We start from the raw sequence: 27,545 nt of genomic DNA on the forward strand, positions 1-27,545 counted from the left end.
TTCAAACAGTATAGAGAGGGATACAGGTGTCACCTGTGTGCTCCACGATAAAGTCAGTTGTTGTACAACTTTCAAACTGAAATTCAATCTAGACTTGTTCTAATTTTCAATAATATTAAATGATTTGGGGTTTTCTTCTGCATTACAATGGTATAAGTACAGAGAACAAGAACATGGTAGACAACAAACATATTCAAATAAGACTTTAAACTATCATCCATTGATTCACACTATCAAACTTCTTTATTTAACTATCAATGAGTTTTTCAAAAGGGCTCTTTTCTACACAAGGTGAGCATGACCCTGTTTGAAGGCATCACTAAAACAAGTTCTTAGTATAAGTAGAATTGTTTTAATAAAGGTGGAGAGAAACAGTATATAAAATGAGGATTATATAACGTGTGTGATAATAATGGATTTTTATAAAGAGCATCATACTAGAATATAGGCCTTTGTCACTCAGTAAAAATATCATAAATAGTGAATTAGTAGGTGAGTGAGTGAGTGAGTGAGTGAGTGAGCGAGTGAGTGAGCGAGTAAGTGAGTGAGTGAGCGAGTGAGTGAGTGAGTGAGGGAGTGCAAGTCCACTCTAAAAGTGCAAAGCCGCCTCAGAGACAGAAATAGTTGATATAAGCAACTGAAGAGGAAGAAGTGTGGGAGCTAAACAGGGACGTTCTGACTACTCCTCAATCACCTGCTTGTCTGCCTGCCTGCCTGCCTGCCTGCCTGCCTGCCTGCCTGCCTGTCTGTCTGTCTATCTGTCCGTCCGTCCGTCCGACCGTCTGTCCGTCCGTCTGTCTGCCCGTCTGTCTGTCTGTCTGTCTGTCTGTCTGTCTGTCTGTCTGTCCGTGCACACAGCCAGCTGCCAGCTGCCAGAAGCAGCATCACTCTGGACTGAGTGGCGCCGGGACGAGGGGCCGTGTTTAGGAGCGGCCGCTGCAGAATTTCCCACGTAGTGACGGAAAAGCCTGCTTTATAGGTCCAAATATATGACTTGTGAAAATAACTCCCCTATGATTAATGATTGGTTATTCTGAATGGGTCACTTTGGGCTTAAGATGCAAGGCAGCTGTCCTGGGTGCCATGGGTCGCCTTTGCCCCCCCCCCCCATGCCCCCCCACCTACAGTAGACTTCTTCAGCGGCTTCAGCCTGTGCGTTAATAATATACCGCCCACCAAAGTAGCATCCCTCTGTAGGGAAGTAATGTGCAGGTCAAACAGAACTTATCACCTGCTTATCTTCACGCTACCCTCTTCAGCTATTCAATCTCTTCAAGATAATTGTGAGAGTAATAAATAGTAAGATTTGTATCTTCCTACGGAGGAGCTTAACACTGACCGTCTGTCTAAATATTTGTTGTTTTGTATGTACTGCATGTATCGAGTATTTACGGTTGCAAGAAAAAGTATGTGAACCCTTTGGAACTACCTGGATTTCTGCATAAATTGTTTATAAAATGTGTTCTGATCTTCATCTAAGTCACAACAATAGACAAACACAGTCTGCTTAAGCTAAAACCACACAAACAATTATATGTTTTTATGTTTTTATTGAACACACCATGTAAACATTCACAGTGCAGGGTGGAAAAAGTATGTGAACCCTTGGATTTAATAACTGGTTGACCCTCCTTTGGCAGAAATAACCTCAACCAAACGTTTCCTATAGTTGCATATCAGACCTGCACAACGGTCAGGAAGAATTTTGGACCATTCTTCTTTATAAAACTGTTTCAGTTCAGCAATATTCTTGGGATGTCTGGTGTGAATCGCTCTTTTGAGTTCATGCCACAGCATCTCAATTGGGTTGAGGTCAGAACTCTGACTGGGCCACTCCAGAAGGCCTATTTTCTTCTGTTGAAGCCATTCTGTTTACTTCTGTGCTTTGGGTTGTTGTCCTGTTGCATCACCCATCTTCTGTTGAGCTTCAATTGGTGGACAGATGGCCTTAAGTTCTCCAGCAAATTGTCTTGATAAATTTGAGAATTCATTTTTCCCTCGATGATGGCAATCTGTCCAGGCCCTGAGGCAGCTAAGCAGCCCCAAACCATGATGCTCCCTCCACCATACTTCACAGTTGGGATGAGGTTTTGATGTTGGTGTGCTGTGCCTTTTTTTCTCCACACATAGCGTTGTGTGTTCCTTCCAAACAACTCAACTTTGGTTTCATCTGTCCACAGAATGTTTTTCCAGTAGTGCTGTGGAACATCCAGGTGCTCTTTTGCAAACTTCAAACGTGCAGCAATGTTTTTTCTGGACAGCAGTGGCTTCCTCCATTTTATGACCAACTTGTGCAGAAATCCAGGTAATTCCAAAGGGTTCACATTCTTTTTCTTGCAACTGTATATGTGACTGGTATTTGGCGTAAGATAGCACCCTGTAATGAGGGGACCACTGGGCAGCTATGCTAGACTCAGATTACCTCAGCTGCAGGAACTGAAACGGGAGGGCGGTGATTAAAGGAATAATGACATAGCTGGTCTACCTGAGCCAAATTCAATTTTGCTTTTTGTACATGTACACTGTACGTGTGACTCTAGCCAGAAGCTGGACAGCACAGAAAGCTCATGTGACAGTTGTGGTCTAAAAATGTGGAAAAAGCAGGGTGAAAAGGTCAAGATGAGAAGGACAACGAAGAAAAAGAACCTGAAGAAAATATCTTCAATGACTGTCATTATGTGCTGTGCAGTAAACACAGAATGATGTGATACATGCCATCTTTGGGAGTCCCAGAGATTTCATATAATATTTCTCTGCAACAGGAGAAGTCATTTGTAATATGGAAGGACACCATGAGAGGTAAGTTAAAATGTGAAGACTCCAGGAATCTGTTCAACCAAATATACACACATCCGTAATGGACACTTTTAGAAATGGGTTAGGAAGGTTAGCAAGTGGGGTTGTAAGTCAAACCACAGACTGACATAAAGCTTCTGATATTAGCCTGTAAGAACCAGGGAGATTTGGACCAACTATGTATAGTGCTGAACATGTATGTGCATGTGTGTGTGAGAGACGGACAGCCATCAGGAGGAAGTGAGAGAGGATGTATTTACAGAAACATGGGAGGTGTGATGTGTCTTTACATAGCTGACATGCATCCCTGCAAGTAGAGCACCCATGTATTATTAGCAGGGAAATAGATAGATCAAGCAGGCATAGCTGGCATATGTACAGGACAAAAATGCACACATGCTTAGTACCAGTATTAAGAGATGGCACTGGCAAACAGGTGTACTTCACTTTGGTCATCAGTATATATATATATATATAACTGAAAGAGCGTGAGAAGAAACAGGGAAATTATGTAAAGTAATTCCGCAATTGATATTATTTTACTATAAAAATCCATTTGGGAGTCCTTGAATGTTTTTTAGTAGTTGTTGTTTACAGTTACATTCTTTAATATTATTGCAGACTGTAATTTATTAATTAAATGTAATAGTTAGCTGTGGGGCTTAGCTGTACACATATTTCACATATCTCTGGGTAAAAAGATAATTTATCTAGAAAAGGAACAACATCCTCTGGTCATTCTGCTTGAAACAAGATGTTGGTACTGAGAGGGACTACATTTTGGAAATGCTAAAGTTTAAGACTTCAGAGTGACACTAGCTTTTGACATCAACCCCATTTACAGAGAAAGAAGGCAAGGCAAAGAAGGCATGTTTATATCTCATGCATGTGTAGTGCCACATCCCCCATATTTGATGCCGTATAATAGGAAGGAATGTGATGAATATTGATGACTTTTGATGAGTTCATTCATATATGAAACACCATCAAATATTGAAGAAAAGGCAGCCAAGGTGACTTGCTTTTTCTTGTTTCCTCCAAGCAGAAGTTGATATGTAATTTAAACATTTTGATGTAATTGAGACACCATATGGAAAATATATTGTGATAGTGATATGAATACATACTGTAGTAGATCATCTTTGAGGTTGGATATTGTAATATTGTAAAATCACTTAATGATGTGTATAAGTAAGTGATGTTATACTCTGAACTTATCAGACAGTCCTGGCCGATGAACTATTTGCTTTTTCACTCAATATATCAACTTGACTGATGACTATTTATGTGTAAATATTTTTGTGAAAGCACCAAGAGTCAACATTTCTATTGTCAAAATATCTATACGTGTATTTGATTAAAACATATTGTGAAAATAGATTTCCCCCATATCGCCCAGCCCTAGTGAGGTGGTTAGAACTCATTCTGTCATCACTTTTTATTTGATCATTTAATTAATGTCTTAATACTCCCCCGAGTGTAAGATTACAAAAAGGGCGGGACCTTGACACAAACAGACATTAACATTAAACTGCATGTTATGAAAACATAGCAACACACAAAAAACCACGAGGCCTTCAAAGTAATGGAAGGAAATCAAAAATTAAAATATACAACCATTGAGGGAAAGTGGTCAACGAGGGTCAATTGCGCATTAAATGAATAACCATTTCTGAAATGTCTCCCTCACTCTCTCCCCACTCTCTCTTTCTCCCTCTCAATCCGATTCCCACAGGAGGGTGCGCAGTGTGCTAATGAAAAAGCAGACTTAATATTTTTCCCCGAGTCCATCTGGTAATAATTGTAGCATGTAGCAACCGTAGCTGTGTTTGGATAAAGCTCTGACATACATGGGGCCCTCTGACGCTCAAGTGTGTGTGTTTGTGTGTGTTTGTGAGGGGGAGAGAAAGTTAGGAAAAGAGCATGGGACTGGTAAGACTCTGTTACTGTGTGTGTGTGCTCACATGCTCGCGCCAAGCTGCCAGATGATGAGCCAACACAACTAAACAACTTTATCATCAGCACACTGTTTTACGTAGAGCAGAGAGCAGGGTAACCTCTGCTCCTCCGGGCGGTTAGCGTGACTCAAGGTGATGATTTGTGGCATCTGATGGCGCACAGACTGCTTTCAAAAAGCCAAAACGCACACATCTGGAGTAAAGAGTGGTCTATATTTGACTAAGAGCTGCCTCTGTGTACTGGAATCAGGCCAAACAGAGGACCTTGGATTTCAACCAAAGACGCAGGTTATCTTTAACATGTTACTTGGAAGTCAAGTACGGTTCAAACTTAGGGCATCATCTCGAAACACAATCTTGGCGGAAAGATTGCCCTTAAACTAAATCACCGTGTGCAACGATACTCCCAGCTGTATGTGTCTTGTTGAACAGTTCTTGAGCAAGATCCTGATCTCATGATAAGTTGCCCTGGATATCTGGAACATCAGATAATAAACAAATTGGGGGCCCCATACCCTAAGGAGTCTTTGACCTGGACACTTCCAGGAAGGTCCCCTATGATAAAGTCGAGGATTGAGGTAATTTAACAATGATTTCATTTCAAAATACGACAGCGAAAGGATCATGTTGGACAAACAGAGGTTACACCCTCAACTACTCAAATCCACAATAGGAGCCCTCTCTGTGTTCTTGTACTGAAGCTATGGGACGAAATAATGACAGATCTGTGACTCAACATGTGTCAAATGTGTGACAAGTGACACATTCTTCTCAGAGTTCAACGCAAACGTCTTTATCTTGTGACTTACTGGCAGCGCTCAGTTTGAGTAGGTGGAAGGGAGTGGAACATGAACTCCGCAGAAAGACCCTTTGTGCTGAGGGGGTCACACATCCTCTGTAGGAAGTATTCACATGAGACGGATTCATATGTGCGGGAACACACACGAGCAAATGGCATCGCTTACTGAAAATAATATTAGGAATATGTAATATGACCAACGATGATGGGATTTTTTTGGAAATCATGTCAATGAGCAAGTAAAGTGGCACCGGGAAAACGCAGTGATTAAACGGCATGGTTCTGTGGTAGGGTTTTTCCTGAAGGCTGAAATCTCTAATATTTAAAACATGTAACCAAAAGAGTGATGGCCACTATATTGTACTTAACCTGAAGGATGTTAAAAATATACAGTACATTAAAGATAACAATTTCCCTCATTACAATAACTATATTACTACAGCAGCAAAGATTCTACGTATGTGAATAATGCCATATATTGTGTTTGTTTTATAAATCCTTCTCCTTTGCCCTCTGTCCTCTTATGATGAGGATTAGGCGAACACCTATATGTGCCTACATCGATAATACATACAGTATTTTTTTATAATTTAAACTGCCAAAGAAAAGAAAAAAGACAACGGGTGGGTGTGTTAGAGGAGAGGTTCATCCTGTACAGACTCTCACTTCCTTTCAGGCTCTTTGAGTGGTTTGTGTGTTGATTTGTTTGACCCACACCTCTACAGTGAGGTCACACTCAGGAAGGCTAGTCATCCAACACAACACTCAGCACTACGACACAGATAGTGCTTCAACATTGGTTTGAATGGTTACCGAGATCAGTTGAGGCAACCCCCAATACCACTTTTGGAGGTTGATCTAAATGGGTTAACGGAACGCAGATATGGTACACCACTTAGCTTTGGAGTTGACATGCTGGATGGTTAATTAGTTAAATGTTGTGTATGCTCAACAACATTTAACCAACTATCTGAATTGCCAAAGCAAAGCGAAGAAAAATATCTAACTGGAGAAAAAAAATGTTAGTACGTTGGGTTTTAACCTCACACAATTATACCAAATGGCCATATTCTGAACTTGTCGTCATAGCCTCCTCTTGCCTGAACAAAACGACTATTGGCAGGACAACATTATTTGTCTCTGCCTTTCGAGATCCATTTATAATATTTTAAAAGCCATAATCATAACAGATGCTAGAATGCTGTGTCACTTAAACATTTTTCTGGGGCGTTTGTTTTGGTCTGACGTTGTTTTAGGGATGACTCACATTGTCTGTTTTATTCCGTTTACAAAATCAAATGACGCCGGTAAGGAAGCTTCAGTTGATGATCCGACAGGCTCTTTGTTTGCACAATACTGAGGCTTTAAACTGTGGGGGCTGACAGTGGAGCGGAGGCAACAGCTACAAGGACTGAAGTATACCAGAGAAACAGGCCATACTAAATTGTTGAATAAAAGTGGCCAGTACACGTACAGATCATGCCATGAATATTTAGAAATCTTTCGTCATGTTTGTTTTTCCTTGCCACACTCGTGAAACCTAAGATACAGCAATTCATGCTAGACTCTAAAATACATGCAACTAATGTGCCAGATGACAGACTCATAGTACACTTTCCACACTGCCAAGCTCCAACCAGAGTTTGAAATCCCAATCGGGCCGATCTGACAAAGAAACCATTCACACTCATTTGTGCACGCTCACACACACATTCACACACAGTCTAAACTTTTAGAGAACTTGAACTACCCCAAAACCCTGTGGTGACAACATAAAAAGTAGTTCTCAGGTTACAAACTCGCCCAAAATAGATCATAAGTACATAGTACTGCTATCTGGTGACGTAGAGGATGGTTTAGCATGGTGAAAAACACACACATAATGAATTCAGTGCACGCTCTTTAAAGAAGAGAGCATTGTAAAAATAACGAATTATGCAAATAAAGTCATTTAAATCCACTGTAATACATGCATGCACTAACATTTGGTTATACATGGCAAACTGTATTGTGTTTCGAATAAGTGATAAGGCTGACACACAGTTTAAAGTCCGGAATAAAGGACACAGGAAAAGCCTCCTAAACGCCTGATATTCATCATACAATGATGACTAATAGCTTCATACAATTCAAACATGTCCACAAGGTATCCCACAAGACCCTTTAAACCCTTAATTGTTGTACATTAAGAATTATCATTATTTCAGGTCGGTTCTTCTTAAAATATGCGTCAAGCTCCGAAATGAGCCACAGGCCTGTTTCTAGTGGGCTCCCACATGACATAAGTAATAATATGCCTTCAGGAGCAGAACGTCTGTCCCTTCCTGGAATAGGAAGAAAAGGGACGTCCTCCAAGCGCAGTCGTTTTAGGAATAGCTAATCTGTGTACAGGAAACAGGCGCTAAGACTTCTGGCGCTAGTGGGCTGAGCAATCAAAACAATCTCTCCATCTTCTGATCGAGGAGAAAGAAAACTACGCCAGAGTCTTCAACACACTTCATCAACAGAGAGAGAGTGAGGGGAGGGAGGGGGGGGGGGGATTGCAAGAGATGAAGAGAATGATAGAGGTGAGGTAACCATTGATATCAGGAGAGGAAATGAGGGATATAAAGACAACATATTCTTTACTAACTCTTACTTTCTTTCTTCTATAATCTCCTGTCCAATTTTCTCTTCTTCTCCTCTTTTTCCCTTCAATGTTTCTGTTATCTACCCTCCTTTTCCCCTCTTTTCCCTCGTGTCCATGCTTTCCTCGTCTTTCCCCTCCTCCATCTGTGTGTTATGAGAAGGAGTTGGGGAGAAAGTACGTGGGATTTTCCCACAGCTCGGCAACAGCAGAACACACACACACACACACACACACACACACACACACACACACACACACACACACACACACACACACACACACACACACACACACACACACACACACACACACACACACACACACACACACACACACACACACACACACACACACACACACACACACACACACACACACACACACACACACACACACACACACACACACACACACACACACACACACACACACACACTTTCTGTCTCTCCCTCCTCTCCTTCTGTCTCATGTCAGAGGGGAGTCTTGAGGAAAACCACCCATATTCCACCACCAAGTTTTCTGGATGTTTGTTGGAACTTTTCGCTGCTAGTTGTTCCATAGACATAAACTTTGTGCTGCTATGGCAACAGGATAATTAAACCAAGGTTACAGGATAAAAATATCTCTGCCTTTAAAGAAAAACAGTGCTCCTATTAAACATTTAACAGGCAAAATACTACTAATTAAATCCTCTCAATAGGTTTCAGTTCTCACAAGATGAAAAAGAGGTTGAAGATTTTGTGTTTCGTTCTTTCCAGGGACATTAAACCCCATGGTAAGCTCCATCTAGCCGTGCACTTTCTGACCCTTTTCCTGGTCTAGCTCATGGTTCCATCACGCTAAGCATTTTCACGCATTGAAACCCTTAAACGTATATTGCAGATGCTACATCACCTCACTTTTAATACTTTGTTTAACCCTCTCTTGTGAAGAATCCAGGAACTTGAAGGCCTGGGATAAAAACTCACTCTAAGACTTTTAAGTTATCTCATTATCTCACTATACAAATATCTGGGAATTGGAGATGAGCTCATCTATTTGGTTACACGATCCCTACCTTCATAAAGTTCAAAAAGCAGAGTGTGATTGTGTGAAAAGTGGAGCACAACCTCTTCCTCTTTGTTTTAAAAGTGGTAACTGAGATTCAAATATCTCGAGAAGCTCAGCATCTCAGGAGTAAAACATGTGCTGTCCTGGTGCATTTCCTCTGTGGTGCATTTGTATTTATTAGTGACCTCTGAACAGAAAATCAATTCCCTTGAGTTTTCTTTGTTTGTGTTACGGTCAGGTTTAGAAGTTGCTCTAAACATATTTTTCCCCAAAACACCAAACAAACCATCAACACTACATAATACATAAAGTTAAACAAGACAGCTAAACATGTTTTGACATTCTGTTGTAAAACTTGGTCAAGAAAAAGGCAACTAAATATGATGTTTGCCATTATTTCCTTATCCATGTTCATGTTGACACACCTGCCTGAGTCTCAGTGCAGCAGGTTATGTGTGTGTGTGTACCTGTGCAGGTGTGTGAGTGTGTGTTACCTCTGCAGCCTGTGTCTCCTGGTGCAGCAGGGTCAGCCCTGTCAGGTCCTCCAGGAAGGAGTGGGATGAATTAAAAACATTGGACAGGAAGTTGAAACCTTCCTTCTCATAGTGCTCAAGGACCTGGAGAAAGAGAAAAAAACATGAACGTAAGGATTTGTAACATACAGAGTAATTAAAACATGTAGTGTTATTTTTGTTATGAGGCATCTTCCTGTTAAATGCTATACATTTACATAACAGCACATTTGGATGCTTAAGGCATGAATGTTATTTACCCGAAGGCTCTGATAAAAAGGTGAGGTTTATCAAGCATAAAAGCTCCGTTTACTGCATTTTCAAGCAGAACATGACATATTGTACAAGACATTTCAAAGTGTTTTTTTCCTTTCTAAACATTGTATGCTTTTAGTTGGTGAAAGTCCTTTTTGAGCTTGATGCGTTTATTCTGAGTGGAGGGCTGAGTCTTGCTAATGCATCACGACACAACCACTAAAACATTATGAGAGGGCAAAGAGCAACACTCTCTCAAAAGCAGATAATGATAGAAATATTTAATTGGTTTCAGAATAAAAATGAAGCCTTGTTGCTCTGGTCCATCACCACAACTCAGCACCTCTGAAGACAAGCCGACATGTTTACCTTGATCTCCTATCAGATCTGACTTCAAATACCCACACCTTCTTTCACACACACACACACACACACACACACACACACACACACACACACACACACACACACACACACACACACACACACACACACACACACACACACACACACACACACACACACACACACACACACACACACACACACACACACACACACACACACACACACACACACACACACACACACACACACACACACACACACACACACACACACACACACACACACACACACCTTTCTAAGCTTGGCCGATCCTTTCATGGACGCCCACAGACCCTCCTCTGCAGGTGTAGGGTTACCTTTGCCTCAGACATCAACACACAGTGTGCATCAATGTCTGTGTGTGTGTGTGTGTGTGCGCATTTGTGTGCGTTTGTGTATGTGTTCGCAGACTGACCTGGCGTCTAGTCTCGGAGCCAGACACACCGCACACAATACACACTGACGTGTCCCTCGATCATCTTTTCAACCTCTCTTTTCTTTCCATCTTCCTCTTTTATTTCTTTGATTCTCCACTTCCATCCACGGGATCCGTTACATGAGACGCCAACGGCCAAAATGCACTGAAATATGCGTAGACGCTCGCGACACAGAATGCAACTTGATAACTGTGATGGTCTTTTGATAAGGTTATTAAACGTTCTCTAAGCACACAGACACAAAGTTACACCATTCGCTTATGTCAATATCGGAAGTATACATAAGCAACCAATAACTTTTCATACCATAACAATGTGACTACAATATAAGTTTCAGATAATTATAAAAAAGAATATGAAATGTTCCAACTGTTGGGGTTGTTTGAATTTGAAGCAGATTACTTTGCCTTTTTCAAAAGCTGTATTTATTTAGATATTTTCAAATTAACATAGTTTGGTGTTTCGCACCTTTACTTTGATGCAGAACTGAAACTATTTGCAGTTTTTCTTAAGAGGGTTAGATTTCAGTATCTTATATCTGTATAATTCATACTTCGGAAAAGTTTGTGCGAAATATACCATAAAAACATGAACATATGGTATGTGACTTCACAAGATGTTGCTATGTGTTAATCAGGCGCTGATGGGTTTCAGTAGGTATTAGATGCGGTTCACGGATAGCCCCGATTAATCCAAGATACACAACACTTAAAATCATCAACAGATGACATGTAATGCTACACACATGTATACACACATGTACACACATGTCCTAAAGCTTCCTTCCTTATTGAGACCCATAAATCTCTACCCCCGGGCGTTGTTCGACAGTAGCGATGAATTCTTTTGTTGAAGTTGCTTCTGGATCCATACTGTGGATATGAATTATCCCACACTATAGGCTGTGTATGTGTGAGCTTGCCGGAGTGAGGGTGTAGAATCTATATCAAACATTCATTGGGTGGTCCTCATGGCTCAGACAGGCTTGAACTTGAAATGTAAAGGTAAAGGAAACACAGGAGTTGACTCTTATATTTCAAAGTATTTAACCCCTTTACAATGAACGGTCACATAGTCATTGCGAATCAGTGCATGATGAAAAGCTTAAATGTTCGTGGTTAGTGGTTTTTCCATGAAGTGACACTATGAGTAAACATTTCCTGGTGATTCAACGACTTTGACTAGCCCCATTAACATGTATGGTTAAACTCCTCGTCTTTAAAACGCACAAACTCTCTACTGACTCATTGAGTAGCCACTTAGGCCTTTTGGTATTCCGGAGAATTAGCCCATCTCACAGGAGAAAGCATGTGTAGTTATTTTTGTGGTTACCGTACAACCAGGTAATTTATTCTAAAATGAGTTATGACATTTGCAGGAATTGCACCAAGTGTGAAAGGTGTGCTGTTACAAAGGTTAATAACCCACAGCCCAGGTTGAGCTTTTCGGATCGCTTTTTTTGATGGAATAACAATCTGAAAATGTAACACATTTAATTTACAATTATCTAGGAGAAGGAGGAAAGGAAATCCTAAAATATGGCAAGTTTAAAGAACAAAGCGTTTATAATTTTGCTTTATCATAGAATAGATTTCATTCATCAACATTTTCTGTTGATTAACTAACTACCGTAATTATATTCATCTTTGTTTCAGATTTAACATGTATTATTAGGCAGCATAAGGGGGCCACTTTACTTGGACACACTGAAGAGCAGACCTCATTCATAGCCGGTTTCAGTGTAGTTCGGTTATACTTGCTGCTAATGTTAATTTTTTTGCATTTTTAATTATTGTTATTCTTAATAAATGTACTTGCATTTCAATTTGTATTATATCAGTATTTTTTAAAATATGTTTGTTTATTACTTGACACTACCGTATACATCTATCCACCTATCTATTTAAAAGGTTGTTTTTTTTGACAATGTTTTTTACTTCCATAAAATTTAAATGGGATAGATGCTGGATACAAAATGGAACCAAAAAACAATAGAAAAAGACATTCCCCATTTAAATCAGGTTTACATTTTTTACAAACTGTGACATGAGGATGATTAATGTTAAGTAGCTCTAGATATTAAAGCTCAGAATAACTTTACAGAGAAACCCTGAGATGTTTCAGTTACCAGTTCAATATGCGTCATCATTACAAATGTAAAAAATGTTTTGCTATTAATACTGGGAGAATATTTGGTTGTGTTAGTACAAGTATTTGTAGTAAGAGGTATCTGGCATGGTTTAAGACAAAGCCACGTCAGCTGTGATTTACTGTGTGGCGTGTTGTTTTATTGGCTTGCAGCCCCAGAAAGAGTTAGGAAACACACACATGCAAAGACACACGCACACACACAGTAAAAAGCCCCAGCTCTACAGGAACCGCTCCAGTCCAGACAGGGGCTGAATTGTTTTGTTTCCATAGTGACCTGGCAGCACACAGCTGACTGCAGCAGGAATACACACAGACAGACATGCACTGGCTCACACACACGCCAAAGACAGGCCGCACACACACATTACAATGACCGGACTGATGGGACGCACAAAGGGAGGAAAGATATGGGGGAGGGAGAGCAGGAAGGGAGTGAAGGTGAGAGAGAGGAGAGGAAGAGAGGGTAGGAGAAAAAGTAGGCTGTTTAGAAAAGAAAAAGAATGATAATCGAATGCACAACAGAGCGGGAACATGTGTGGGTGGGATTAACTAAATCAAACATATTCACACATTTCACTACATAACCTTTATCCCTGCCTCGTCTTTCCTTACTCATGTTGTTCATTGTTTCAGACTACACAGGCTTTAGCCCAATCCCTATTAAACTTCATGAACCCTCCGCACTGACCGAATAATCTCATCAGTTACACGGGCAGAAACACGACACCTAAAGATGGAGTGGAACTTTAGACTTCTTTCTTTCTTTTTCAGGAGCAGCGTAGGTGGAGAAAAACATAAAACTTTTAGAGGACAAGCTAGCCAGCTCCCTCCCCCTCTCTATCTCTCTCTCTTTCTTTCTTTCTCTCTCTCTCTCTCTCTCTCTCTCAGTCTTCACATGAAAGTGATAGATCTGGGGCTTTATGACCTCTTTATGGACACAAAGACTGCATTGAGATCAGGAGAGAAAGAGAGAGAGAGACCCAGCCCTCCACTCATCACAACACCCTTTCTTCAGTACTGCACTTCCTCTCCTAATCCCCCCCACCCCTCTTTATTTTTACTTTCTCCCTCTCTAACTTGGGACCCCCCCTGGTCTTACACTAGTGTTGCCCAACCAATCACAGCACTGGACGCTGCTAACCACTAGGCCACCTGTGGCAATGATTTGCCAGTTGGCCGTGGACCAATGACAACGCGGTAAAAAGACACGACGGCTATTTCTCCCACCCTGCATGGCTGATTTGGGTTATGTGGACCCTTCAACAAGCCGTCTTCACATGTGCATGCACCCACACACACACACAGACACACAGCAGTGGTGGGAGGTAATTCCACTCATACGACAGTCAATGAGCAACTGCTGCCTGATTGTTACCATATGGTTTTACCAGCTTGTGTGCTTGTGTGTGTGTGTGTGTGTGTGTGTGTGTGTGTGTGTGTGTGTGTGTGTGTGTGTGTGTGTGTGTGTGTGTGTGTGTGTGTGTGTGTGTGTGTGTGTGTGTGTGTGTGTGTGTGTGTGTGTGTGTGTGTGTGTGTGTGTGTGTGTGTGTGTGTCTCTTCAGTATTCCTCAAGGAACAACATTTCAACACAGCTCCACTGACTGAATGGTAGAGACGGGATTCCCCCATATTTCTGCTAAGGCTGCAATTTGTGTTTCAAAACAATGTCGTTACATAGTAACAGAATTTAATCAGATAAGTAAATCAGAACCAGCTTATCTGCATCGGTGTCAATCTTCCTTATACTGTTCAATCACATTCTTGTTTATAAAATTGATATAATGACACATGATTTTAACTATTCAGTTACAATGTATGCTACTTACAATGGGTGAGCAGGCGGTGCATTTGTCAAAGGCCATGCTTGCAGGCAGGACATTGTCAAACCTTGAAAGAAAGCCCCGGATCTGTGGAAGAGAAATCAACAGGTCAAAAACTGACACGAAACTGAGGAGCAAAATAAGGGAGCCGATCTCTTTCCAAAACAACATTGATACACACTTTCATTTATATTATGTAAACATAAAAACGTTCCTGTAGCCATAAAGAGATGGAAATCAAAGATAAATCAGGAGAAAGATAATATGGTATTTGAGTGAATTGAATGTGCTTTTCAGACAGAAACTGTCCTTCTTTTTGAGAATAAAGTACTGTTTATTTATTCCGTATTTATACGCAACTATATAAAAATCAAAATTGAAGTGCTTAAAAAGTTTGGAGGCAGTTTGAGTTTTCCTCTTTTTTGTATTTCAAAATAATGCTGAGAGCGCCCTCTGGTGCAGATTGTCAGTTAAACATGTTCAGCACATCTCACTGCTGAAAGCTTTCTCTCCAATTTATGGCTACCGTAATTATGGTTATTTACTGTGATTACTGCCTAAAGAACCCCTCTACACATATACATACACTAACAACTGTTTAGCAACACATTGAAATCCCACTAAACACCAAAAATCTCTTAATTTCTCTCAGTTGATTTCTCTTAAGAATTTGAAAGATTTATTTAAAGAACACGTATGAATAGGGGAAAAGGAATGAGCGCCTCATTCCTTTTCCCCTATTCATACGTGTTCTTTAAATAAATCTTTCAAATTCTGTTTTCTGGTGACGCACTCAGCCCGAAGCATGAAATAGCTCACCCTCTGGTGGTGAAGCAGACACACATTGTTTACATTTGTGAGAAAAGTTAACAGGAAATGAAAAGCTTTGACTTTTTGGAAAGGAGATCTGGGTGCTCTGAATCTTTACGCACCCCCATTTCAATAACTCATCATGGGGCTACATTTACACTCCCCCCAGGTTGGATGGTAATCTCAGGGTATCAGGTTGAGATGCTCATCTCTAACTCTGGGACTGATAATCAAATACAATGTGTACACAGTGTTCATCTTACAAGATATTTCAAATTGATTTAGGAGCTCCAGTTAGTGAGGCTTATTTCATTTTGCCACATTTTTATTCACTTGTTTTAGTCTTTTTACATCTTCCCATTTCTGTACTGATTATTTCCACTTATAAAAAGGCCAAATCTAGGGATATATAGGAGGAATAAAAAGGCTTGCAGTAGCAGGCATTACAAATATAACATTAATGTGAGAGGACAACTGCCTGCGCGCGCACATGTCCAGTGGATGAATTAACAAATGGAGGGCTGAATGGATGGATGAGTCAGACCAAGGGGGCGAGAGTGGGCAAGTGAGATGGACCAGAACAAACTAATCGCTCTACATAAAACTGTCTTTATACACTGCATTGAGTTCAGGAGTTCAGGTACAGTATGAATGTATTGCAAGGTGCACTGTTGGACTTGTGACATTCATGCTTTCAATAGACTTTAAAAGCTTCTGAATGTGTGTGTGATGGGCGGCTCCTGGAAGTTGCTAGACATCTTCCAGAAATAACATTATTTATACATGTTACTACAATCTTTTTATTGTTATTATTATTATTGATTGTGTTTTTGTTACTTTCGTCTAATAGGTACATAGCAGATTTGGCATGTCTGTCTGTCTTGTTGCCATTTCTTTGCCCACTAAATCGTTTTTTTGTATCTAAATTGAGGCTCTATATTAGATTAATTGACTTGATTTCAGTTATGGTCGAGTATTATCAGCCACTGATTTTTGTTAAAGGTGGGGTAGGTAAGTTTCAGAAACCGGCTCGAGTGCACTAAAATTTGAAAGTACACAGCCAAAAATAATCTGCCCCTTCCTTCAGACTTCCTTACAGAGCACCTCCTCCGCGAGAGCAGGCTGCAGTAACGTTACATATCAGGCAAAGCTAAACACATCTAGGCTAGCAATACTACACAGCCAAAGCAACTCGGATATTGACTCTGGTTTGACTTCTCCTAGTTTCCACTTTCTTTTTGTTCTTAATTTGCTCCGTTACATTTTTTCTTTTGCGACCAGTAGACGATGTTGAACCTAACTCTGCCATGGTGAAAGTGGCCGCCTGTTGCTGGCGAGTCATTGAAGTACTGCTGCAATGCACGCCCAATGACGGCACACCCAATGAGGGCACGAGATACATTTGTGCATGCCCGGCTAAACGGATTGGTTATAGTTTTTACAGTATTACGGCTTCCACAGATGACATTTTTTTATGGATTTTTTGTCAAAGCACTTAAGATATTCATTGCTATCAGGATGTTAAGAGCATTCCATGGAATATAACAAAAAGTGTATCTCGAGCCGGTTTCTGAAACTTACCTACCCCACCTTTAACTTCAAATTATAGAATGATGCATGTATAATGCAGATATTGTGATCTGACTTGTGCTTATATCCACCAATTTACCAAAGCAAGCACAAAGGAATTATATGGCAGCAGAGAGGGTCAAAACAATGCTTTGTTAGTTTTAGGAATGGCGATGAGTATGGTAGTAGTTTAAAGACACATAACAAATGGGTCAAGGTGGTGACATCAATAACATTTTATTCAGCCTGTATTGGAACTCTTATCTTCAACACTTGATAAATGCCATGTCGTTACATGTAGTTTCTGTAAATAACCACGAGTTGTCAGTGTGGCACCACGGAAAAGAAAGCCTGTGTGTTGTATGAACTGAAGACGGCTATATAGAAAAATAGACACACACCCAAGCATGTACACCCTCCTGCACATTATCCACCCAGTATTTATCTCTCTGTGGTCATCATGATCTTATTCCCTTGCCTTCGCCGTCTTTATGCATGTGCACACGCAGCTCGAGCAGCGGAGGTGACAAATGGCAGATATTCAGATTTTCAGAGTGATGAATACGGATGATGATGCAAATGGAGGTGATGAGATACTCGAGTATGTGGCAACAGTCAGTTAGCAAAAGGGCACAGCTTGGATAGCTGCATATTATCGACCCATTTTGTATTTGGAGTGGACACAGAAAAGCATTCTTGGACAATTAATTTTTCAAGCTAAAGTTGTTGGCTACCACTAACTCCAGTGTTTAATATTAGAATGTATTCGCCTTTTGGGTCTTTATAATCACATGTACTGTATGTTGTCTTATACTACTAGTCACAGTTGAGTTTGCACCAGTTTTTTTGTAAAAACCAAATAAAAATAGATTTGTGAAAGACTAGTGACTTTGACAGGCTGAAGAAGTTAGCGTAGATGCTGCAATGTCATCAGTTATATCAGAGCTGAAGAGCATTTCTTCATTGAAAGTAGAACAAGGCTTTTCTCTCTATGTAAAATATGTTTTCACTCTTAACACTGCTGGCTTTGGGTGTGAGTTTTATTGACAGATGGTTCATCCAGTCACCTGCCAATTTATCTTTAAAAGGCCTTCCCTTTTCCACACTGTTTCCAATCACAGCTTCTCAGATGGTTTTGTGTAACAAACCATCTGGTGCTTGACACGCAGTAGCCACGCCACATGATTGACTGTTCCTATTTCAATCTAAAAATCTACACACAAAAACAATGGCCAAAAGACAGACCATTGAAAAATGGCTACACGAGGCGAGACATTCAGGCTAGCCCTCCATGTCGACTATGTACCATGTGTATGTATTGAGCTATGTTTTCTTCAATAAAGTGCAGCCTGACCCACTCCTTCCAGCTGAATCTGGTCTGACCTCCAGTGCTCCCCGACCTATAAAAACGGACTTAATTTTGCTCTCCGCAACAGCGGCATCAGCTTTAAATCTAGTTATGATGAGCCACTCGACCTTGTCTTTGGTCCATTTCTACTTTCAAATATCATAATTCATAGGATGAAATACATTCTAATAGACAATACACAGAAACAAGCACAACAACAGTGGGTGTTATAAAATGTCTTCCTCTCACAGTTAATGGTAGGCTATTCATGTTCTCATTCATAACACTCCGTTCGATGTCTCACTATGGGATGCGCCTCAACGCGTATGCATCAGAAGCATCAATCTGATTACGCCATTCCGGATTGGCTGGTGATCTTGACGACTACGTCAGGGAATCCACCCACCCTTTAAGTAGCTTGCGCTACGTTGCAGCGTTATTCAAACACCTCTTCGGTCGCCGGACGCTTGCTGGCTACTTTTGCTTCGCACAAAGATTTGATTTATTAAAACACCATTTAATACTAAAATCTGCCCCGCCGTTTTTTTCCTAAATAACGGTAAGGTTTTGTTTTTTTCAAACGGTAACACACCTGTTACTGGTTTGTCCCTCCACGTCGACACCCCAGCGAGCGAGGATGGACCCTTCTCTCCCTCACACCAGAGGAGACGGAGGCTCGGAGGCTCGACTCTGCGGCTGCGGGTTCAAGATTTCGAGCACGGACTCACATCAGGTCTGCTCGTCCTGCCTTGGGCTGGAAAATGCCCGGAAAGCTATCGACGCCCCCGGTTCGTGCGGACACTGTTCCCGTTTCACCACCAAGAGCCTCCGCCGACGGCTAGCGCGCCAAGCTAGCCTGTCGGGACAAGACCCCTTCATAACTGCTGATTTGCCGACCGGCAATCGAGGCATGGTGGCGAACGCCGCGGGAGTTGAGCCCCGCGCTGTGTCAAGCTGGGGCTCAACGGCGGCGGCAGCAGCGAGAATGGAGCCCCGCGCTGTGACAAGCCGGGGCTCCCAACTGGACCTCACCGTGGTTCCACCCGCGGAGGATGTCCTGGAGCTGGATTACATGGAGGAAGATGAAGAGGATACCTCTGAGTTCCTCTTATCCGACTCAGACGAAGATGACATCTTCGTCCCATCTGCTCAGGCTGCCAAGCCGGAGGCCGTGTCCGCTCCCCCAGGCGAAAGCGCGCCAACTTCGCCCCGCCTCAGCATGGACTTGCAGGCCGTGTGCCAACGTGCTGCGTCCAGGCTGGACATCCCCTGGTCTAAAGTAGCCAAGGAGACCTCCAGATCTCGCTATGAGGGGAAAAACTTCCCCCAAGCCGCGAGGATGACGAGGCAGCTTCTCCCAGTCTTTCCAGAGCTGCCGGACGAGGTGTCGGTCTCGTGGAGAGACCGCCCTTTCTCTCTTTGAGGGCATGGAGAAGCTCGGCTTGCTCCGCATGCCGCCTATGGAGCCGCTTGTGGCAGCCCACCTCCAACCGCGGCTGTCTTCGGCACCTAGCACGAACCCCACGCTGCAGACAAAAGCAGACCGTTTCCAGTCAGCAATGACCGAACGGGCTTACAAAGCGGCAGCTTTGTCCGTCAGGGCGCTTAATGTCTCGTCAATGCTGACCGCTTACCAGGCGGAGCTCTGTGAGGACATGACGAACAAACCTGAGCCTGCCGTGTGGGACGAAATCACAGCGATCACGGACATTTGCCTCCGTGTGCAGCGATGTGCAGTCCAAGCCACGGGCAAATCGCTGGGGATGATGGTGGTGCAGGAGAGAGCCAGGTGGCTTAACCTGACGAACCTTCCGGACCGGGAAAAAGAGGACGTCTTGGACATGCCAATTGTCCCCGAGGGCATATTTGGCACCGCTCTGGCTTCAATGCAGCAGCAGTGTGAGGCCAAAAAGAAGGAGGATGAGGCTCTCCAGCTTTGTCTTCCCCGAAAGGTCCAGCCGCCGCCTCCAACGGCCGTGCGACAGACCTTTACTCAGGCTGCCTCACGTCCTTCCCATTTCAAGATCCCGATACGGCAAAAGCCACAGCCCGCCCCAGACACGAGGCGAGGACGAGATCTGGCCAAGAAAGTCCCCGGTTCCGGCAGCAGCCGCACAGGCACAGCCGGCCCAGACCTTCGGCCATCAGGTGAGGAAAAAGAAGAGAGCAGCCTGACAGCCTTCCCTCCTCTCCTCGGTGAAAGAGCTGGAAGTTCCCTGTTTTCCAGCCCCAGAACGTGTTCCACACGTGTTCAATGCTCATGGGTTTCCGGGGTGCAACCACGCCCCCATCTTCCCGCCGCCTCGAGTGATGTCAGAACGTCATCCTCAAGTTCGCGCCATGAGGGAGATAGTGTTCACGTCAAAGACAGCAGGTTATTCTGCTCTTTCAAGTCACACAAACACATGTCCTTGTTTTCTAATAAAACATTTTCCGCTGTCGTTTCAGGGCTTAAAGCCAAGGGCGCAGTCAAAGATAATGAAAAGAAAAACAATAAAAACAATAAACAGTCAGGTGACTGCTCCGCTTCTGAGAGTGGCTGTTGCCTCGCTCAGAATGCGGACGGTAACCGAGTCTGTGAACGCATCATCGCCGTGCGCATGCGCAGTGTCGACCGAGGTTGTCAGCGTGGGATATCACCGTGTTCAGACACTAGAGGGCCCCATAACACAACCAATAAAGACACAGAGAGCAGACAACAGGGAAGTGATCACATCTCCACTCGCTCTGAGAAGCGAAAGCTGCTCACAAGCTCTGCTTGGGTTTTCAAAACGATATCACGGGGCTACAGACTCCAATTCGCTGTCACCCCCCCTCACTTCTCGGGCATTGTGCATTCACAAGCCCGGGGAGAGTCGGCTCATATTCTAGAGCAGGAGATTCTCTCGCTACTAGAAAGCCATATCCATAATACCCTCCGAACAGAGTCGGAGCGGCTTCTATTCCAAATATTTCCTCGTTCCCAAACGGGGAGGGAACGGAATTCGCCCTATCCTAGATTTAAGGGCTCTGAACAAGTATCTCAGAAAATACAAATTCCGAATGCTCACTCACACATCTCTTCTGCGTCTCGTACGTCAGGACGATTGGTTCACATTAATCGACCTGAAAGACGCGTATTTTCACATCCCAATATTATCCCTAATATTATCCACACAGGAAATATCTGAGGTTCGCTTTTCAGGGTGTCTGTTACGAGTACAGAGTGCTTCCCTTCAGTCTGTCTCTCAGCCCACGGGTGTTTGTACGATGTACGGAGGCAGCAATAGCCCCGTTAAGGCAACAGGGCATTCACCTGGCAACCTATTTAGACGACTGGCTCCTTCTTGCACAGTCGGAGCAGGAGGCTATTACGCAGACGAATATCCTTGTGAAACACCTGCTCGACCTGGGTTTCGTAATAAACACAGAAAAGAGCATGTTGACCCCAGCCCAGACTTCAGGGCTGGCCTCGTTCATTTCCAGCCACGCAAATATGTTCTCTTCAGATCATGTCTGCGGTTACTGGGGCGTCAGCCATCCTGGTGGTACGACTGGGCCGCTTACACATGAGGGATTTTCAGCGCTGGGTAGCTGCCCTCAGACTGGACCCCGTGGGTCATGGCGCGCGGAGAGTGATGGTCACTGTGGAATGCGTAATGGCACTGCGCCACTGGCTGCACCCAACTTTTCTAGTACGGGGCGTACCTATGGGTGCTGTCCTATCGCGGAAAGTGGTCACCACAGACGCATCTCTGACGGGCTGGGGGGTATATACGAAGGTCGACCTGTGAGGGGTCTCTGGAGCAGAGATCTCCAACGGTCACACAGAAATTATCTGGAGCTTTTAGCGGTGTTTCTCACCCTGAAACGCTTTCTGCCTTTTCTCAAAGGACATCATGTCCTCGTGAGGACAGACAACACTACCACAATATCGTATATAAACCGTCAAGGGGATTTGTGTTCTCTCCAGTTACACATGCTGGCACGCAAACTGATATTATGGAGCTGCGGACGTCTCCTCTCTCTGAGAGCAACGCACGTACCGGGAGTGATGAACCTCGGGGCAGATCTGCTGTCCAGAGTCAGCTGTGGGTGCGTTACGGCCGGGCCGCGGTAGATCTGTTCGCGTCAAAAGAAAATGCTCAATGTCAGCTGTTCTTTTCAATGCGTGATCTAAACGCACCGTTAGGCGTGGACGCGCTCGCACACGTTTGGCCTCCGGTCCTTCTGTACGCGTTCCCACCCCTGGCTCTGATACCCCCAACTCTAGCCAGAGTGAGAAAACATCGCCACACACTGACCCTAATAGCTCCACACTGGCCTGCAATGTACTGGCTGGCGGTGATATATCAGCTGCTGTTCGGGCAGCCGTGGCAGCTCCCGTTACGCGGGGACATACAATCTCAGGCGGGGGAGACGATTTTTCACCCACACCCAGAGCGCTTGGCACTATGGGCCTGGCCCGTGAGTGGTATAATTCGAGTACAGTGGGGCTTCCTCAGAAGGTGATAAAAACTATTCAGAGTGCAAGGGCTTCCTCCACCAGGTCTCTCTATGACTGTAAGTGGAGGGTGTTTGAGGAGTGGTGCCTTAAAAAGGGACACATCTCTTTTCAATGTCCTGTCGGTGTGATTCTATCATTTCTACAGGACCTGATTGATAAACACAGAGCTTTCTCTACGATTAAAGTGTACCTGGCTGCTATTGCCGCATGCCATGTGGGCTTTGAGGGAAAGACGGCTAGCCAACATCCCTTGGTCTGCCGTTTTATGAAAGGGGCTCGCAGGCTCCTCCCTGTTTCCAGGTCATTGGTGCCCTTATGGGACTTGGCATTGGTTTTAGATGGGCTCACTCGACCTCCATTTGAACCCCTGGAAGAAGCTGACATAAAACACCTGTCACTAAAGACAGTGTTGTTACTGGGTCTGGCATCTGCCAAGCGAGTCAGTGACATTCACGCGCTCCCTATACATCCTTCATGCAGTCAGTTTGCCCCAGGGCAAACGATAGTGTTGCTGAAGCCCAACCCTGCCTTTGTGCCCAAGGTGGTTGGCTCGTGCACCCCCATTGACCTTGAGGCAATTCCTTCACCGCTATGTTCCTCTGAAGAACAGCGGCCGAATTTTTGCTGTGCCCAGTTCGTGCTTTGCGCACCTATATGGACAGGTCAAAAGAGTTTTGATGCAATGACCTACTCTTTGTATCCTGGGCTAACCCTCATAAGGGCAAGCCCGTTACCAGGCAACGGCTCTCCCACTGGATTGTGGAAGCGATAGCTCTGGCTTATACGAGTCAGGGTTTGCAGGCACCAACGGGCCTGCGTGCTCATTCTACTCGTGGACTGGCTACATCCTGGGCGTTGTTCAAGGGTGTTTCCATCCAGGACATTTGTGCAGCAGCGAGCTGGTCTTCACCGCTCACTTTTATCCGCTTTTACAGACTAGATGTCTCTGCTCAAAGTGTGGCCCGTGCAGTGCTGGGCCCCGTGTTGGGACAGGGTTCTACCTGTTAAGTACTGTTTTGGTGATTTTCGAGATAAGCATGTCTAGCAATACGGGAGTCTCAATATCCCATAGTGAGACATCGAACGGAGTGTTATGAATGAGAACTATAGGTTACTAACGTAACCCCAGTTCTCAGAGTAACATGAAGTGAGATGTATCACCAGACGGCCCTTCTTGCTGAGGCGAAGCGAGAAGAGGTGCTTATTTTGAATGACGCTGCGACGTAGCGCAAGCTAATTAAAGGGTGGGTGGATTCCCTGACGTAGTCGTCAAGATCACCAGCCAATCAGGATTGGGGTAATGACATTGATGCTTCTGATGCATACGCGTTGAGGCGCATCCCATAGTGAGACATCGAACGGAGTGATACTCGGAGAACTGGGGTTACATTAGTAACCTATAGTTTCTGGTCATATAACACAAAGCTGTATCTTCTCTCAATTGTGAAGGTTTTTCTGGTAGGTGGAGCCTCTTCATTTAGAATATCATTTTGAGTGACCATTAAAATTACAATATATATATTTATTTTTTTCAACTGAAGACAATGTCAGTGATTTGTTGACGTCTAAAAGGCTTAGCCAGGGGGATGGACTTTGAGATTTATCACATACTTTTTGTTTGCATAAACTGACCACAGTACAAACACAGTCAAAGCACGAAGCTATTTATTATTAAGTCTACAGTTAACAGTCCTACAATCAGTAAACATGACAGTGGGAAAAACAAAATAATAGGTGCTGTGACTGTGGAAGATGGAGGGTCACCACCAGCTGCTAATGCTAGGCTAACTGTAAACTGAAGCTAAAAGATGTTGCTTAGTTGAAGTGGGTGCCAGGACTGAGATAATCGGAAATGGTAAGCAGGCTTCAGAAGCATTAGAGATCCTGCTTTAAAATATATCTCTTAAGAAAGCTGAGAATTCTTAAAGGGAAAGTAGATGGCATAGCACAGAAAAGTCTCTCTCTGTAGGCCCTAGATAAGGTATTTATAGCTTGTATTACTCATAGACTTACCCTACTTATAGAGTAGCAAAGCAACAAAGTATAACCACTAATAATAGTAATGTAGTGAAGTAGAAGCATAAAGCCTGTTTTACTTACAAGAACAAGTATCTATGTGTTTGAATGTATGCAATTTAGTTAAATGCATCCAATGCAGCTTTTACATATGTTCAGTCATGTTGTACTGAGTGCATGTGGTTTCTTACTGAGGTATTATTCTGCTACTATATTTCAATAGAATGCAGCCCTGATAAAGCATCACCACAAAGTGCATCTTGAAATGTACCACAGATTTGCGTTGCCACACCAACGACTGAAGTCAATGTGTCAGATAATCATTTGAAATAAGTTATATATATACAGTATATTGCAGGGCTGTTATATTGCGCAGCACTATCTTTTATTTATTCAGTTCACATAATAGTAAAAGCTGACCTTTACTCTTTAATACCACTCTTGGTTCAATGCAGCTTGTTCATTATGAAACAAGACTTATAACCAAGGCCAGGATTGACAGGATGTTCACAAATTATTCAAAAAGGCGACAAGCAACAGCGCTCAACTCGGCATCGCTCAGCAACACTTTCAGTTTCCATCCGAGAGGCAAATCTTTCAGTAAATCTCCATTTAAACGTAACCGTTTATATGCATGTCGCTAAAGATGCCACTGCTTGTATAAGTACTTTTTTTTCAAAAATACCTTTATATGTTATTATAAGTTGCATTTTATTGTGGGAACTGGTGTACACACAATAGAAGGCACACAATATTCTGAGAAGACGTCAAAGGAAACAGCTGTGAAAGGACAGGCAACCTTAAGAAATACATGGGAGGTGATTGGATGAATGATCTGTCAATCGAACTACTGGAAAAAGCCAGTCTGACACGTGAATTGTTGTGTGTGTGTGTGTGTGTGTGTGTGTGTGTGTGTGTGTGTGTGTGTGTGTGTGTGTGTGTGTGTGTGTGTGTGTGTGTGTGTGTGTGTGTGTGTGTGTGTGTGTGTGTGTGTGTGTGTGTGTGTGTGTGTGTGTGTGTGTGTGTGTGTGTGTGTGTGTGTGTGTGTGTGTGTGTGTGTGTGTGTGTGTGTGTGTGTGTCTTACCTGATGTGGCACTAGACCCAGAGAGGTGGGAGGTTCATTCATCCTGTCATCACTGCTGCTGGCTATTGCATAGCCTCTGAGGATAGAGAAAAAGAGGGAGAACATGATATACTTATATCAACTTCTTTAAAACATAAAATAATCCTAAACATTACATATCATATTGTATGAAAGGTATTGGCCTAGCATTTAAACTAATGCATAAGGTTTTTTTTATAGTCCATGGGTGTAGTATATCTACATTATAAACAAACAGAAAAGATGTGAATTTGACCAATATTGAGATCCAAGAAACCCCAAAAACAGTTTAACATGATTTGATCTGAGAGCAACTGATTGCCAGTAAATTTAGCCAGCCTTGAAAGATGTGACTCAAGGATAACAACACAATGGCCTCAGAATGTTTTTGCAAAGTGGCCATCGTATTGATACAAAATGAATCCTTAAGTGACCATTTCTAAAGCCCATGGTTGCTCTTATAAGGCTGCCGTAATGGCTTCAAAAGGGAGAAAGAGATGGGAGGAAAAGAAAGAAAGGATTGAAAGCTATGAAATAAAAACAAGGACACAGAGGGCAGTTGCAGGAGGAGATCTTCATGTGAGGCAGGGGTGTCCAAACTTTTTTCACTGAGGGCCACATACAGAAAAACATATAGGGCTGGCCCCTCATAGGTTAAATTATAATTCAGCTAAATCAATCAAATGTAGGTCAATTATTATCATATTTCTACTTGAATATGATTTAAGAAACATCCCAGCTTCAGATTGCTTATAATAAGGGGAAATATGAAGGGTCTATTTAAAGCTTGTTATGGAAATAAAATTAAGATTTGTTAGAACATGTTGTCAGCTCTTGACTGAATGTCTTTGAGTAGTGGGCTTATTAACATGAAAACTACTGTGTAATGTAGGCTCACATATATATTTAAGATATAAATATGTATGTATAATATAAGACAAGCAAAAGGTTTCAGGTGGGGGCCATATACCGTTATACTTTAAGAATTTGCTGAGCCAATTAGAAATGGACAACGGGGCGCATTTGGCCCCCGGGCCGTAGTTTGGACACCCCTGATGTAAAGGAAGGCGTTACACAACCATAGAGGTACAGTGTGTACATACATGTTCTCCTTCGCTTCATTGCTTTGTAAGCTTTGTATGCAGCATAGGCAGCGTAGCTCTGCAACGGCTTATAACATCTCAAAACACTGAGAGAAAATAGCTGTCTTATCAGCCCCAGCAAGCGTACGACTTCCACCGACACGTGCACACACAATTCCATTTTTCCCAATGACACATTCTGTGCACATTTAATAAGCATGAAAACATCCCCATCAGTGTTTGAAAAAATAAGCACTTTTACGAGTAGGGAAAATCGAGCTATTACAGATTGCCAAGTGAACTTGAGAGCAGACTGAATCATAGTGTTCAAGCTTTT

General features: G+C 42.9%; 1 protein-coding gene across 3 annotated transcripts in view; it reads right to left on the reverse strand.

Moving 5' to 3' along the window:
• Window positions 1–27,545, reverse strand: part of atg7 (ATG7 autophagy related 7 homolog) — a 63,182-nt gene that overhangs the window by 17,572 nt on the left and 18,065 nt on the right. For all 3 annotated transcript variants that reach the window (XM_079680992.1, XM_079680990.1, XM_079680991.1), the window contains exons 16-18: window positions 26,109–26,184; window positions 14,801–14,881; window positions 9,727–9,849 (exon numbers count right to left, since the gene is read on the reverse strand). In XM_079680992.1, the coding sequence (XP_079537118.1) occupies window positions 9,727–9,849; window positions 14,801–14,881; window positions 26,109–26,184 (280 nt within the window). The remainder of the gene's footprint in view (window positions 1–9,726; window positions 9,850–14,800; window positions 14,882–26,108; window positions 26,185–27,545) is intronic.

Source organism: Notothenia rossii (assembly GCF_949606895.1).
Source record: "Notothenia rossii genome assembly, chromosome: 5".
Taxonomy (NCBI): Eukaryota; Metazoa; Chordata; class Actinopteri; order Perciformes; family Nototheniidae; genus Notothenia; species Notothenia rossii.